Source organism: Choloepus didactylus, chromosome 18 (assembly GCF_015220235.1).
Source record: "Choloepus didactylus isolate mChoDid1 chromosome 18, mChoDid1.pri, whole genome shotgun sequence".
Taxonomy (NCBI): domain Eukaryota; kingdom Metazoa; phylum Chordata; class Mammalia; order Pilosa; family Megalonychidae; genus Choloepus; species Choloepus didactylus.
In genome coordinates this window covers 76,185,305-76,202,156 of record NC_051324.1, presented here as the reverse complement: position 1 = coordinate 76,202,156, position 16,852 = coordinate 76,185,305, and the positions used below count along the sequence as shown (strand labels likewise).

Sequence of the window (16,852 nt, the reverse complement as noted above, 5' to 3'; positions counted from 1 at the left end):
ATGAAACTTTTTGCTTCCTAAGGACATAAAACCTCCCTAGATAAGCTGCAGTTCTTTCAGACTGAAGGCAAGTGTCTGGGACACAGATCGTCGGCCAATGCCCCCCTGAAGTCGGCCTGTTTTGTACAGGAACTGGCCACGACGAAACGCGTCTGCAGACCGGGGCTGGGTGGTCCTGCAGCAGCCGGGTCCCGTCCTGAGACGGCAAAGGGCTGCACCGAGACAGGATGTGGCACACTCCAGGACCTTCACTGTGGGGAAGGAGGCAGCGAAGGGGCCCCCCAGATGTTCCTGAGGACGGGGCTGCTGACAGCGTGCTTCTCCGTCACTGCTGCCTGTCTCAGAGCTCCTGGTGCATCACTGGAGTGGCCCCAACATGGCTGGCGCTGGGAACCCGGGTGCCCTGACTGCCTCACAGCCCTGGGGAGCAGCCCCCACCCTGGCTACTCTCCCACCCTCTCAGGTTCGATGCTGATCGGGGTTCCCCTGTGTGAGAGACACACGGTCAGTCTCCGCATCTTATGCAGGAGTCAGTCCTCAGGAGGTTCTAGAGGCTTCTGTTCCCCAAACACAAAGCCAGCCCAAGCGGCAGAGATCACCACTGCTACCCCAGCCACCAGCGTAGCCTGGTCTTAAGGTGAGTAACCCGCCCTGACAGTAAATATAAACACAGGGATGCGGTTTCTCTCCGGGAGGATGAGCTGGAGGAGAGAATCCGGGCTGGTCGGACACTGCACTGACACGGTGTTCCGGGCTCTCCTCCTCGAAAAGTCACCTGTGGGTCCCGGATACAAGCGTGAACAAGACAACCGGGGCTGGTCTTTGCAGGACGTGTGCAAAGATACTAACATAACCATAACATATATAGAACATGACATTTGTCATTTTAACCGTGTTTATGTGCACAATTCAGGGCATTAATTACATTTACCATGTTGTGGTACCATCAACACCTTCCGTTATTAAAAGTTTTTCATCATCGAAAACAAACTTTTATCCATTTAGCAAAAACTCCTCGTTCTCCCTCCTAGCCCCAGGCCCCTGGTACCTCCAACCTACTTTGTATCTCTCTGAAATTATTTATTCTACCAATTTCATATCAGAGAAATCATACTATGTTTTTCCTTTCGTGTCTTGCGTCTTTCACTCAACAAAGTGTCTTCAAGGTCATCCATGCCGTCACATGGATCAGAACTTCATTCCTTTTCACAGCTGTGTGGAGAGACCACATCTCGACCATCTGTCTGTCGATGGACACTGGTGTCCTCCCCTTCAGGGCTGCTCTGTGCATGGTGGACAGACAGCTGTTTGAGTCCCAGCTTCCAATTTGTGGGGCATTAACCTGGGAGGATAGTATTTCTGTGTTTGTGGCTCCACCAAACTTGTCCACAGCGTCTGCACCGTTTCACACCCCAGCACTGAGCCAGGGTCCCTGTTTTTCCACAGCCTCAGCACCAGCTGTTATTTTCTGTGTTTTATGTATCAGCCACCCGACTGGTCGGGAAGGGGTATCGCATGGTGTTGATTTGCATTTGCCTACGAATAATGATGTATTTATTGGCCATTTGTGTATCTTTTTTGCAGAAATGTCTGTTCAAGCCCCGTGCCCATTTTTTTATTTGTGTTGACTTTTTGTTGCTGAGTTGTAGGAGTTCTTTCTATATTCTGGATATTCAACCCTTATCAGAGACATGATTTCCAAATATTTTCTCCCATTCTGTGGGCTGTGCTTTCGCTTTTTTGATAGTGCCCTTTGAGGCACAAAAGTTTTTCATTTTGATGAAGTTCCTTTTATCCACTTGTTTTTGTTGTTGTTGCTTGTGCTTTTGGTGTCCTGTCTATGATATTGCCTGTGCCAGTTTGGATGTATTATGTCCCCCAAAATGCCATGTTCTTTGATGCAGTCTTGTGGGGGCAGATGCATTAGTGTTGATTAGGGTGGAATCCTTTGATTCAGTGTTTCCATGGAGATGCGTCCCACCCAACTGTAGGTGATAATTCCGACTGGATAGTTTCCATGGAGGTGTTAGGTGTTCCTTGCATCAGTGACATCCTATAAAGGAGTTCACAGACAGAAGGACCCCAGAGTAACTGAGAATGGCATTTTGGAGAGCAGCTGCAGCCAAGAGGGACACTTTGAGGAATGCACAGGAGCTGAGAAAAGATGGAACACAACCCGGGATCAGCAGACGCCAGCCACGTGCCTTCCCAGCTAACAGGTTTTCCGGACACCACTGGCCATCCTCCAGTGAAGGTACCTGATTGGACACTTTATGGTCTCAAGATTCTAACTTTGTAACCAAATCAACCCCCTTTATAGAAGCCAATCCATGTCTGGTGTTTGCAGAACAGGCAGCACCAGCAAATCGGACACTGCCTAACACAAGCTCCTGAAGCTCTGACCCACGTTCTCTCCTGAGAGCCTCTCGGGTAGCTCCATGTTGGGCCCTGGTGTCCGGCACCCCTGGAGGAAGCGACTGCCGCGTGGCCGTGAGACGTCACACTGTCATTTACGTGACCCTGTGCTCCCACAGCCTCTACCCCACACAGGGCAAACGACCCAGCAGGAGCCTGCCTGGTTTGAGGAGATACCCAGGGAAATGCGCAGCTGCTGTGGAATCCGAGAAGGCAGGTGCTTGTGGGAGACTGAATTCTGTACCCAGAAAAACGTGTTCTTCGTCTTGTCCGTTCCCGGGGGCAGGCACCAACCTACCCCAGGTGCTGCTTTGGGTTAAGGTGTGGCCGGGTCAGGATCGGTCTCACTCCTGTTACCGGAGGAGGAGGCAGAGGCTGGGAACGAAGACACCGCTGTGTGCATCACCAAGTGACGGAAAGCCCGGACCGAGGATCGCCAGCAGCCAGCCCCAGACAGCAGACTTCAGGGAGAAAGCGCCGCCTGGCTGACGCCGTGAATTTGGACCTCTCCGCACCTCAAAGCGTGAGCCAGGAAATCCACACGTTTAGGCCAAGCCACTGCATGGGTCCGTGCTCGCAGTCGGGAAATGAACACAGGAGTCACGGCAAAGGGATCGAGGCTTGAGAAACTACTTGAGTAAAAGACGCAAAAGGCGTCACAGGGACAGAGCCACTGAGAAGACACCGTGGAAGGAAAGGGTCCTGGGCAAGTCTAAGATTCGAGGTTTCTCACGGGGCAGGCGGGCGAGGCCAGCCGGGGCGGAGGGCGGCTGGGAGAAGGTTCCAGGTGGTTCTACAAGCACGCCGACCAGGCAGCGGCAGGAGAGCCACCACCAGTGACTCCCAAACCCTTCCGAAAGCAACAGAAAGGAAACAAGGGCGGGAGACCGCCCGGGGCCTTCACCCCAGAGCAGGAGCTCCACGGGAGTCGGGCACGGTGAGGACGCCTGAGGAGGCAAACATCCGCGCGGGAGGAGGGACGCAGAGGCGCTCTCAGCACGGCGCGGCTGTGAAACCGCGGAGGGGACACCCCAGGACACCCCGAGCCGGCGTACCCAGCGCTGAGCTCCCCGGCCCTCCAAATCCTACCGCAAAGATGGAAATCTGGCATTAAAGAAGGACAAGCCCAAACCACACGGCAAACAGGGAGGGGGACCCTCCAGCCAGGCGCGGGGGGGAGAGTCTTGGGAGACCTAAAGCAGGTGGGATCTGAGGACAGACACCCCAGAGTCCGAGGTCAGGGCCCTTCCAGAGTGCCGTCCGGGGAAACACAGCGGGCGGCACCAGAACCGCCAGGTGGCCCACTCACTGCGGCCCGGGACGGCTGGGACCTGCGGGAAACACGGCCAGAGCTGTGCAGAGAAGCAGCGAGTGCCCTCGCTCAGGGGGGCACGCCCGGGCCAGCCTCTGCCGCCACAGCGGGCAGCGCCGAGCAACCACCCAGACCGTCCCGCGCCCGTGCTCTGCAGCAGGAGACACAGAACCGAACACAGCCGGGGACACAGCAAGGGCTCCCGGGTTGGCCGGCAGCACCTCAGCCCTCTCCCCTCGGCTCCCCTTAGCTCTCACCAAGGCTGGCTGTGCCCCCTGCCCCCCTGCTGTTCCGGAATCTCAGGGGACCCTGCGAAATCCAGAGGTCCCTCCCGGCCACTGGGGTCCAAACGCCCGACGTAAGTGGGGAAGGTGGCCTGGAGGAGGCCGTGGGTGGGGGTGACCCATCCTCTGTCGGAAAGAGAACAATCTAGAAAACACGAGGCCAACACAGCGACAGCAGCATTTGACAAATACACGACACTGAGTCCTCACAACGCTACGCTGAGCTCCTGTCACTCCCACCTGAGGGTGGAAGCCGAGGCACAGAGGGGAGGCCACTGGCTCAAGCCACACGGCAGCGAGCGGCTGTCGGGTGGGCAGGCCCCAGGGCGAGCATGGCTGCTGCTGAACAGTGCTCTCCTCCTTCACAGGAACACAGCAGGGGGGTCACCCAGAGGCACCCCAGGCGGCCAGCGAGACGCTCACCGAGAGCACTGCCACTTCTGTGCATCCTCTACCCGGCACGCTGGCAGCAAGACTCCCGAGCAGACCCCATCAGTGCAGCCCGGGCTGCAGGGTGCGAGCAGGACCTGCCGCCGTCCCCCGTGAAGGCAGAGCCCTGAGGCACCGGAGCTCCCGCCCCAGGCAAGGAGAAGCGGGCGGCCAGGACGGGCCTTCTGAGAGGGCAGCGTGCGCCCCGGAGGCTGTGGGAAGGGGCAGTCGGCGGGGAAGGGCCTCGGCCTGCAGGCAGGGCTCCCTTCGCAGGCTGACGGTGCGGCAGGGCCCAGGGGCTGGGGTGATTGTCTCTGGGGCTCACCCACTCCCCCCCAAACCCTCCGCTACACTGTGATAAAGAGGAAGCAGACTCCTCGGGGTGCAAACCCCAGATGGCTGTCCCGACGCCCCAGAACAGGAAACACAAGGACCAGAATCAAGTCTGGGGCCATAGAGCCCCCCGAGGTCCTGGCTGCAAGACCCCTGAGCCAGCACCCACCCTGCTCAACGACCGCCCCTCCCTCAACACCTCTGTCCCAGGCTGAATAATGAAAACCAGGTCCTGGCCACGCGTGTGTCGGAACGGAGAAGGCAAGCATGAAACTCACCTGGGCTGCCACGGAAACTCAGCGTGTAAGAGAACAAATCCACGAAGTGCTATTTCGGCAACAGAGTGAAGAGAACTTCAGGGGAAACCTGGCTGCTCCTGTCTGCCTCAGGAACCCCAACACCACAAGCAGAAGGAAAACCAGCCTGCAGCCTCAGCTCTCTAAAGGTTCTACCAGAAACCCGTACGCCCCGAGAGGGAGCCCACGCACGCCAAGGGCCGTGACCCCTTCCTGTCACCAGGAGACGTCCTTCAGCGCGGGGGCGCAGACACTTCCTCGGAGGACTCGAGGGCCCTCACCCTCTCACCGTTATTTGCCTGTCCTTGGGCCGCAGGGGCGATGGGCACGACGTGAGTCCCGTTCTGAGTGACAGCTTTTATGGGGAGCTGGTGCTGGCCCCGAGGCGCCTGCTGGACGATGGAGATGGCCTGCGCCGTCTGAATCACCCGGCCCGCGGCTCCCAGCGCAGCGCGGCTGATCGCAGGGATGGGCTCCACTTTCACTGAAATTAAAACAAGACACAGGAAAGAAACAACACCCACTAACGCCACTGAAAGCTGATAAACATCAGGCCAGCTGAAAATAAAAGAATCCGAGGGACATGAGACCTGCTCTGAGACGACTTCCGCGCTAAGTCACAAAGCGGGATGGCCTCCGCACCCCTCACCTCTGACCTCCCGGTGGTCTCCGTTCTCCTGCGGCTCTGCCTCCGGCGGGGGCCCCACGGCCGCGTGGGCGACCACGGCCTGTCCGGCCACGGGGTAGGCGCTGGCAGGGGCCGAGGCCGCGGGCACCTGGTGCACCACGTGGACCGTCTGCACGATGGGCTGCTGCACGGGCGCCGCGGCCACCGTGTAGGTGACGGGCTTCAGGGCCTGCGGCAGCTGCCGCTGCACCGTTATCAGAACCGGCTGCCCAGAAAGAGGGGACCCTGCGGGAAGTCGGAGAGAGCAGTCACCTTGCTGCCCACACCAAGCACGACAACACGTCGCTTCTAACCGGAGAAAACGGGGGCTGCCCCGTCCACCTCCCCACGCAAGTCTCTGCTACTGACAGGAATTCAAAAATGGTATTTAATTTCTGTGTCTTCTAAACATGCACCTTCCCCTCATTTCGATTCCTCGTCCCACAGTTCCTTCCTTACGAAAAGGTCAGGGTCCACACGGGCATACGGGGAGCCCTCACCCCGGCCGGCCGCTCTCCCCGGGGGCAGAGCCCGCGTGCCGCAGACGCCTCCACCCCACCCTCGCTCCGCCGGGTTCTGTGCTTGGAACCCAGAAAGGCGCCCCGAGGTGTGTGCGGACGGCGGGCGGGGCCGAGGGGTGGTGTGTGGCCCCGAGCCGGAGGGAGCAGGGACTCCCGCGGTCAGAAACGCCCCCTGCACAGCCACCCGGGAGCGCGTGGGTCAGCCAGGACTCGTTTCTACGCTGCATATTTAAAAAACACCCCCGGGCCATACGTTTTTACTTCACTAGAATTTTTACGCTGCCTTACAACTTTGTAAGTAAACTACAGAGTGCTTTTCTTCTCATTTAAATGGATTTTTTTTTGCTTCCAGTCAGTCTAGTTTGCATAATTTGTTCTTTCATGGTTTTATTTCATGGATTTTTGAATGATAAAACAACTAACCGAGAAACAGGTTAATTCTAAATCATTTCATCCATTTACATACAATGACATGTAAGACAATGTTCACTGACTTTTAACAATTCCGAGTGTTACTGGTTTTTCGGGGTCCGTGGAGCAGCACGCAGGCCTCACCGGCCCCCCTTCCTAAGGCCTCCTCGGCAAGCCCAGCGGCTGCCTCTCGCGCCGGCAGAGGGGGACCCCACCCGGCCCCCGCTGTGCACGGCGACCCCGCGGCACCTCACCTGGGGCGCTCTGGGCGAACCGCGCCTCTTGCAGGACAGCGAGTTTGGGCTGTGGGGCGCCAGGCTCGGGCTCCAGGGGGGCTGGTGAACCTTCCCGCGAGAGGCTCTCGGGGGTCTGCGTGCCGCTGGAGTGGGCAGACAGTACTCCAGCGTGGTTGGGAGAGGCGGGGGCGCTTCTGCATTATTGAAAAAGGAGACAGGAAAGCGGCAGCTAGTGGGCTTAACAGGGAAAGCCCTAGTGAAGCTGCTGCTTGTGCTCGTGAGCCTTGCACAAGTGGGCACAGTTTGTCTTCTACCCCCTGACCACAAGGCTGTGGCCAGCCTGATTTCTCTGTGGAACTCCTGGGGACCGAGATGGCCATTCAGCGAGACCTGTCCACGCCGAGGTGCAGGGGGCACTGCCTGGTGCCCAGGGCAGCCCCCCCGGGCCATGGGCTGGGCCGTCCTCCCCAGGCAGGTGGCGTCCACCGTGGAGCAGGAGCCGGCGGTGGGCAGGCAGGCAGGGGCTCCAGTCGTTTTTTGCTTGTTTAAAATCCAAGTATCTACTAGTGCAGCTAAAAACTGTAACTTTCAAATCAGGCATATTAACCCTGTATAAATCAATCTCAAGTAGCTAAAAGTTAGCTTTAAAGAGCTTCCATGTGCCCAAGAAAAGGAAACGGCACCACTCCTGAACAAGGTATTGCACCGCTGACTCTGCAGTGAGTTCAGGGGAGCCAGAACCCTGCACGTGGCTGGAGTTAAGGACAATTCAACATGCAGTCTCAACTGTTCCAGAGCACCAGAAACAAAAGTGCATGGGGAACATCTAACTTTTTTTTCCAAATTCCCACCCTGACACCAAATCATAATGCATTCGGTAGTTCCTTCATTTGCAAAAGGGAACTTTACCAACACCCCGAAGGTGAGCTCACTGACCAGCGCACCCTGTGACCCGTCTTTTCCTTACCTAGAGGAGAGAGGCCCCAGAGGGGTCCTGAAGCAGGGCACGCCCCTCGGCCGCCTCTTCCTAAACGCCTGTTCTGTTAACTTGCTGTCGGAGGCAGGGTCTATCCTCCAGAACGAGCCTTTGCCCGGTTCCTCCTGGGAACGCGGGACTTTGATGAAATAACGGTTCAGAGAGAGATTGTGGCGGATCGAATTCTATGAAACATAAAAAAACATGTAGCATTCATATCTTTCTTTGCTCAGAAATAAAAACATGCCCTAGTTTTAGTGCCCTGCAAAGCAGAATCTGGGGTGCCAAGCCCAGACTCGAAGGGGTGCAGGGCCTGAAGGTGGGGAGGATGAGGGATCGACAGGGACGGGAAGACACTGCTTCCTCTCCGGAAAAGTCTTTCTCTCTCCCCAGAGCGAAGGGAGCTGGGGACCCCACTATCATCAGTCGCCTCAACCCCAACCCTCCTGCCTGGGGGCAGACACAGCTGACAGATGCCAAGCCGCCAAAATACTTTTCTGAGCACAGAGTTAGCTCAAAGAATTTGTCACAGCCATTTAAAGTAAACTAATCTGGAAAAACATATTTGGCAAACCTGCAAAGGAGAAAAACAAAAGGTTGAGAATGTCATCAACACTGTCCCCAGTGATGAGTCTGTGCTCCGTGCTCTGCAGAGCACTTCCATGCAGGCTTTTACTTGATTCTCTCAATAATCTTTTGAGGCACTCGGGGAAAGCTCACCTCTCAACTCCCGGAATGCTAGTCCTCCTGCTACAAAAACCCGGTCACGGTGCACAGACCGACGGGGGAACACGCCTGTGACAACTCCGCCATGTGGGCAGCCTCTCCCCGAGGACCCTGCGAGCCGCCCGACTCCCCAACTGTGGGCCCGCGTGCAGGGTCCGCCTCCACGTCCGAGCTGGCGGGCCAAGGCTGGGTGGCAGGCACACAGTCCCGTCAACACACCACAGGTTCACGTTAAGGTTTAAAGTTAAAATTGATAAATTAAACCATTAGTTTTGATGCAATAACTCAAAAGTAAAATTCTTAGATGATCAAAAATAATTTCTAAATTCTCTGACCTTTTAACAGAACCACTAGCCAGGCCTAAAATTCTGAAAAAGCGCCGCCAATTACTTTACCGCCGACCCGAGGGCCTGCTCGAGGACAGCGCTGGCCGCGTGCCACCTGTGCGCGTCAGTTACTCCCGCAGCAACACGAAAGGGCGGGCGTCTGATTTGTGAACTTGTTTCTAACAGGTGTACTGGATGATATTTAAAACACAGTAATAAACACGGACGCTTGCTATGAGGTTCAATCACAGGATTTAGCCGATGACCAGCTTGTCAAGTCCTCCAGAAATTGAGTGTGACCGAGACAGGGGAAAACAAACCTCCCAGCTGCACACACCTTTCCGAGCCCAGAGCACAGGCAGCCTCCACGGCTGCGGACGAAGGAAAGGAAACCTGGACGGCGACGACAGCGAGCACCCGGAGGTGAAACGGCCACCCGCGTCCCGAGGAGCCGGGCCCTGCCCCCTGGGGGGACTGCAAGTACGGCCGGATGGGAACAGGCCACGGGCAGAACGCTGCTCAGAGAAGAAAAGTGGGGCCCAGAACCGGGAGCAGCTCCCTCGGTTCTGAAGACGCAGCACAAGGCGCCTGCACCGTCAGGACGGTTCTGACCTGTCCGCTCCAGCCGCCTCCGCCCGGGCAGCAAGACAGGGCTGGGCAGTGGCCGCTCGAGGCTTCCAGCCAGCACGACTCGAGGGAGCGTGAAGAGGTAATTAGAGACGTCCAAAGACGCTTGATCTGTAAGGCAATTAAGGCCTTTGGGAATTGGATGAACATTCCTTCATTTCGTTGCTACACGCATTAAAGCCATGATTCCAACCCCAACAGTCAAGAAATTATTATAGACTACTCAGAGAAAAAGTGGGGTTGTTATATTTCTAGTGCTAAATTTGAAGGGGGATTTGTGATACGGAGCAAATGATCTTTCACCCAAAGCCTTTCCCAAATTCCGCCTGCCCTGTGCCCGCCACACCGTCCCCCCGCCTCTCGAGGACAGCGTGAGTCTCTCTAGTCACAAGCAGCCTGGAGCGTCCAGCGGGCGCACGCCGCACAGTGAGGACGCAGGGGCCACCTGTGAAACTTCTGTTAGGAACACTTAGGATTTCTAAAGGGTCGAAGGCCCTTAAGGAGGGTCTAGTAAGAGCTTCCAGAGTTTGGGGGGAGGTGAGTGCAGAGAACACCCTGACGTTAAAGAGAAACCAGCTCCGGCCCCTTTGGAAGCCAGGGGCCCTGGCGTTTTCAAGCTTTTCACCGTGGCCAACATAACCAACCCAGCTTGATTATGAGCTGGGCAAAACTGTAATCACAGCATCATAAAAACATTCTGGCAAAAAAAAAATACAACCAAAAGAGAGAAACACATTCTTTCCAGACAGGTGTCTCATTCATTTAGTTCCAGCTTAGAATCTTCTGCAAAAACACAGGCCAGGGGTTGACAACGCAAGGCGACAAGGCAGGCGTGAGGGGGTGTGGGCGCCCCGAGCAGCGTGGGAAGGGGCTGACGCACACAAGGCCTGGGCACCGCGGCCGTCCTCGGAGCGTCCACCAGGAAGGGCAGGCCGCAGTCGGGAAGCCTCACTTTTGAAACGGACTATCTGGGGAAACCGTTTTTATTTTCCTCTGGGAAAACCAGGGATCTGGCTCTTTTAAGGAACGAGGAAGCAGAATGGAAAAGCTTCCCGCTTTAGGCCAGGAGTGAGAAACCTGAGGAAGGGGTTTCCCCTGGAGACTTCGCGGGCTGTCCCGCTGGAAAGGACGGAGAGCCGCAGGGCAGGAGGCACCCCTGGGGGCCTGCACCTGCAGCCACCGTGCACACAGGTAAGGAGAGAGACGAGGCACGTCCACACACGAAGAGAAGCCTGCAGCGGCCGTTCCCTTTCCGGCTCCGACAGCCGCGCTGGGCTGGGAGACGTCCTGGAGGGGCCCCCAATATCGACAGACAAGGAAGCGCTTCAATGAAAACAGGGGCTGTGGCAGGTCAGCAGGGGGTGCTTCACCCACACCCACATTTGTCACTCTCTGCTCTCATGGGCTGGTGGGCCGCGTCTGAGACCCCTGCCTCTCGGCCAACCCCGGGGGACTGGAGGTGCAGGAGGGGCCATCGAGGGCCGGCCCTTGTCTGCCCACATCCTCAGCAGGAAACTTGTGCTGCTCCGGCAACACTCCCGGAATAAACGGATGTCAGGAAACATGTGGAGACGGACAGGCTGTGCTCATGTCTCACCAGGCTCTTCAGAAACCCTCGATCCCACAAAGCCCCAGGTAACCAGAACTTCAAGTAACCAGAACCTCTTTCGGGGAAACTGAGGGTCTCTGGCAGACAGAATCCAAGCCAACAAGAAACTAAATTCGGCACCGACTAAGTGGTACTTAAGTCCGTAAGCTCCCAGAAAGACGCTGTGAGAGACCCCTCACGGGCCCCGACAGACCCCGAGCTCTGCTCACCGGCAGCTTCTCTCTGGTGTGGTTCACTTGTTTTGTTTTGCTTTTCTTTTCTTAAAAGAGCTAATCACTTTTCCTTTTGTTCTAAGCACCCCTCACTTTTGAAGATTAAAATACAATAAATGCCGCTAGAACCTGTTACGCCACGTGCTGAGAGCGTGACGTGGAGCGGGACACGGACGTGCTTTCCGGATCCTCACCTGAGGACCCTGAGCCTGGAGCGGGGCGGGGCTGGGGGGGCAGGTCTGACCTTCTGTGGGGAAAGACCCAAGCTCCTTACAAAGGAAATACTGAAGGATTAGGTTGGGGGGCGACTTGTATTATAACATGTTCAAACCTGTGCACTAAAAAAACGTTTCTACCCTTCATTAGACAAGAAACATAATAACCCCCAACCTCATATCCCTCGACATCGGTTTTAGGGTTTAACAGATTTTTCTAAGGATCTTCACTCTTTAAACCAAAGGCTTAAAGGAATTCTATAACCATCCCTAGTTAATGAATTTAAAAATCCCAAGCATATATTTCTTCCTTTATATGTTTTTAATAGTCTATATTTGTGAGGTTCTATCGTACATATAAATGGCCACACACGATGGACGCAAAACGAGAAAGCGCCGACACGACGTGAAGGGCCCCGAGACCCTGTGGGGAGGGCAGCGCCCTGCCGCCGGGAGACAATCTCTTCTGGAGACAACTGTTTGTACAGCTTTCACCTCCGTACAAACTTGAAACCATACGTACTCTAGTAGAAGCTGGTGAGGAAGACAGAAAAGGCCAAAGCGAAGGGGCCGGACTGGCAACCGACACGGCCGTGAACAGCCCCGTCAGCGGGTCAGAGGGGCCACGGTCCCTGCACGTCGCCACGGCCGGGTCGCAGGGTCGGTTCTTCCCCGGAACCGCACTCCTCGCCGCAGCCCGGGGCGCCAGGCCGTGACCACCCTCCTTCCCCCGGCGGGAGGGAACTGCGCTCACCCAACTCTGACTGTTTATCCTGAACCTGAATTGAGCAAACGGCAGCTTAATTTCCTCCCGGCTGTCACTCGGGGTCTGCAGGTGTGTGACAGCAATGGTGAGGGACAAACCAAGGAGGGCTTACCTGCCAGCCCTTGTCTGCCGTCCTGTAGTACGGGTAATTCTTAGTGATGTGCGTATAAATTCCATTGAGGGTGAGCTGCTTATCAGGAGCCATCGTAATTGCTTGTACGATTAATTGTGCATAGGAATAAGGTGGCTTTGAGTCATCCTGTATTTAAATAAAAAAAAATTAGGAACTCAGAAAAATAAATTATCAAAATTTACTAAATTTACTAAAATTCAGGATCCTTAGGTTTTTAAGTCTTGCTATGATAATGCTTAAATTTCTTACTCTAAAAGTAACATGATTTGATTGGAGAGAATTGAGAAAATACAGAGGAAAAAATGGAAAGCTGAAGAGCAGTATAAAGAAAATTAAAAACCACACTAGGAGACAATCCAAATGCCACTAAGAGTAAAAAGCAGCGAGAAGTGCTGGGCCTCCCGAGCGCGTGTCCCTGCTGGCCTGGCGGGGTCTCCATGGCCCGCGGGCAGCACAGGGACGGCCATCGGGGCAGCCCAAGCGCCATCGGGGGGAGCAGGAGCACAAATGGTGGCTCTTTGAATAACGAGACACCTGCGGGCACGAGGGGCCTTTGGGCAGGACAGCCCGCGAGGGGCCGGCAGGGGACCCCCGGCACAGTGACAATTCAAATGCCACACACACCTTCACAGCCTCGCTGGGGGACGCGAGAGGGGTGCGAGCCTTCGCGAAGTACACACAACAAAAGGGATGAGCAGCAAAGCATAATCTTGAGTGGAAAAAGTAAATTGCAAAACAACACATTCAGAATTCTGTGAAAAATGTAAAATAAATGTTTTATATTGTAGAATGTAGGGGACCTAGCGATAGACAGCAAATAGTGAAGGGGGAACGATAATCTAATGAGAACAGATAAGTTATGGAGGATAAACTTAATGTTCTGGGAATGCTCAGGAACGACTACAGTTTGTTAATTTCTGGGGGGTATGATAGGAACAAGTTCCCAGAAATGTAGTTATTTTAGGTCATTTGTTTTCTTATTCCTTTGTTGGGTTAAAGTTTATTTTCAGGCAGGGTAAGAACATGTTGGAAGCAATGTATTTATTTTAGGTCATTTGTTTTCTTATTCCTTTGTTTTGGTTTTGTTTGAAATTTTTTTTATCGTTTGTTTTTAAATTTTTTCATAAAGTTAAAAAAAAAACAATGAATGAGTGTGAGAAAAAAGTAAATGAACAATGGGGGGAGAAAGGGAATGGAATGTTTTGGATATTCTTTTTTATTTTAACTTTTATTTTTTGGAGTAACGAAAATGTTAAGTGATTGTGGTGACGACTGCACAACCATACGATGGTACCGTGAACAAGTGATTGTACACTTTGAAGGACTGTATGTGATGGGAATATGTCTCCATAAAATTCCATTTAAAAGAAAAAAGAACACATTCAAGTTGATACGACATTGATATGAAGTTCAAAAATGAACAATGGCCACACTGCACGGGACAAATCCACAGGCAGTGAAGGAACAGGCAGGCGCAGGGGCCGGCCCGGGAGAGCTCACCTCGCCCGGGCAACGAGGCCAGGCCCTGCCCTGCACCGCCCCCAGCTCCTCTCAGGACAGAAGAGCCAGGCAGAGGCCCAGCTCGAGGGCCAGGATCTGTTCATGGCACCAGGCCGGAGCCCGGAGCCTGCACCGCTGCAGGTATGCTGCTTGGTGACTCCTGGCGATCTTTTCCTACGCTTTTCTAGATCCATTTTTATTGAAAAATATAAGGCGGAAAAACACGTAATACATGCCTATCAGCTGAACAAGAGTTCCGTAGACTGACCCTCAGGATAACCAATGCCAGGTCAGGAAACAGAACCCAGAGCACCCCCGGAGCTTCTGGAAGCCCTTTCAACCCACAACCTCCAGCTCTCCAGGGGCAGCCGCCACTCCTGACGCTTCACAGTGGCCGCACCGTGGTTTCTCCTGCTTCTAACCCTGAGGAGATGGAACCGGGCGCAGCGGAGGAGGGCACCCTGCCTGGCGCCCCGGCTCAGCGTCCGGGGGCCTCTCGCGACCGTGCGTCACCTGCGTGGCTGCGACTCATCTCACAGATACATAATTGGAAGAACATGAGCATTTTGTTCCTTTTTCATCTCGTGTTCTATGCAGAGCATTTCCACGTCAAGATTTTGCATGAAATGCCTTTACTGGGACACCGTTTCTCAATCGTTTTTTTCTTATGGGGCATGTAGGTTGTCTTCGAGTTTCTGTTTTATATAAATGTTAGAGATTTCTGTCCATTTCTTTAAGACCAAGTCCTGGAAGGGGAATTACAGGGTCAAGGAATAAAAGCACTTAGGGTCATAGCTTTTTTTTTTTATATAAAAACTTACTGTCCATAAAGGTGACACCGTACCCCAATAACGTGTGTGTGTGGGGGATGTGTGTGCGCGTGCACACGAGTGTGGCCTTCGGCGTTCGGGACAGCGTGGCTGCATCAGGAGCGGTTTCATACAGCGCGGCTGTGTGCTCCACCCCGGCCCCCGTGTCCCCTCAGCCCTCGCGGGGGAGACCCTCAGACGTGTGAGCAAGTGAAAGCATCTCTGAACCCCGCGCGGAGGCTGGGGCTCACCCACCAGCTGCACTAGAGGATGCTCGTGCCTGCAGGCGTCTGTTTCACTGACACAGGCGTGACTGGCGGCGAGCAGGCTCCAGGACACTCACCTTCGGGCTGTCTCCTCCTGAAGTCTCCTTTTCATTTTCCGGCTGTGAGTTGTCGGCCATTAAACTGAGGTCAGATGGGATCACACGGCCCACTTTGTACCCCGAAGACCCTGCTCCACGGGGGCTGGATGGGCAGGAATTTGCAGCACTGTGGAAGACAAGTTGTTCTGTTATTCCACTATGGAACATACATCATATTCTGCTTCAATAACTGGCTCAGATTTCAGAGAAAGCAAAATATTAACACAGAAAACTAAGAGAGTTATCAGGATTTCCTGTGGGAAAATGGGCTCACAGGTATGTGTGAAATTCAAGGAGAGTTGTGGAGTCGGGTATCTGTGTCATCTCTTGTGACTATAAAGCACCCTCTCACGGGAGCAGGGAGCACCCGTTTCCCCAGCGAGGAATGCGAGCCTTGGGCTGGTTCTGGAGCTTCCCGGGACTCAAAACGACCCTGACAGAGCCAGGCTCACGCCCTCCATGCAAAGGAGCCAAGGAGCGGCTGAGACGGGAGGCCTGGGCCCCGGCCACCCCAGGCAGGACAGGGAAGGGAGGGCGGCCAGGCCGAGGGCCCGGAGAGCTCACGGGGTGCCACCCATTCTGCCCCGCGGGACTCGGACCCTTGCCACAGCCTGTGACGCTCTGCGAGGCACGGATACTAGGGAGTGACAGGAGGACGGGGTACAGCCGCACACAGCGCACCAGGTTTTAAACACGCACGTTTGTTTTTAAAAAGAATAGTCACAAGGTCAGGCTCATACTGGTAACGTCCTGATTCCTGGTGCCAATGACACGGGCAAGTGCACTGTGACACGTCAACAAGCTGCGTATTTAACTCCTGCTCCCTCTGCCGTGCAGTATTATATGTCAACAAAAAGAAAAAGAATGAGTTACTGAAATGGAGTGGTAGCAAGGTAAGACAGGTAGAAAACCAAAACCCTAGTAAGTCACGGAACAGGATATATAGATCTCATTTGAACTTGGGAAAAAAGGCAAACGTTGCAAACATACAGAAAATTTCGGAAAATACCCAGAAACTCAACAGTAGTTAACTCTGAGAAACTGCTCCAGACCCTGCCTGGAGCAGCCCCTCGGGGCGCGGCTCCCCACTGAGCGGCCCTGACTGTGACGAGGGCAGAGGCTGAACTCCGAGGCTCAGGCTCTAGGGACAGCTGCCTCTGTCCAAGTCCAGGCTGCAGAAGTGCAGACTCGGGGAGAAGACGAGCAGCCAGACTTGGCTGGACGAGGGATTTGGGGGCGAAGGAGCAGGTCTGCTCTCCTGCAGACCACCCCACTTAGGCCCTCACACCCCACCTGACCAGCGATGGCAGCAGTGCGTCTGCGTGTCTGTCTGCGTGTGTGTCTGTGGGCTGCGGGGTGGCGAGGAAAGCGTTGGATGAAGAGGGTGAGGGGCCCGGCTGGGGTGTCCGAGCACCGGGCTCGGTAAGGACCCCTCCCTGTCCCGGCCTGGCTGCACTCCTGCGGCCGCCGTGGGCTGTCATTTGGCCCTGGTGTCGGTTTCTCAGGGGCGCACCCCAGGCCTCGCCCTCCCAGAGCTCTGCCCACTTGTGACACCAGCTTGATAAACGCTGGCCCTGACCGGCTGCCCCCCAGCCCGAGGGGAAAGAGAGGAGCGGCTTGCTGGCCCCAGGGGGAGCGGGAGGCCGCGTCCACCTGCAGAGGACCAGCCGCTGTGGCACCACCAG

The 16,852-nt window shown here is 55.1% G+C and overlaps 1 protein-coding gene across 2 annotated transcripts in view; it reads right to left on the bottom strand.

Moving 5' to 3' along the window:
* FOXK2 (forkhead box K2) overlaps window positions 1–16,852 on the bottom strand; it is a 67,231-nt gene that overhangs the window by 13,139 nt on the left and 37,240 nt on the right. For both annotated transcript variants that reach the window (XM_037810667.1, XM_037810668.1), the window contains exons 3-8: window positions 15,147–15,294; window positions 12,474–12,620; window positions 7,872–8,065; window positions 6,923–7,098; window positions 5,719–5,982; window positions 5,359–5,553 (exon numbers count right to left, since the gene is read on the bottom strand). In XM_037810667.1, the coding sequence (XP_037666595.1) occupies window positions 5,359–5,553; window positions 5,719–5,982; window positions 6,923–7,098; window positions 7,872–8,065; window positions 12,474–12,620; window positions 15,147–15,294 (1,124 nt within the window). The remainder of the gene's footprint in view (window positions 1–5,358; window positions 5,554–5,718; window positions 5,983–6,922; window positions 7,099–7,871; window positions 8,066–12,473; window positions 12,621–15,146; window positions 15,295–16,852) is intronic.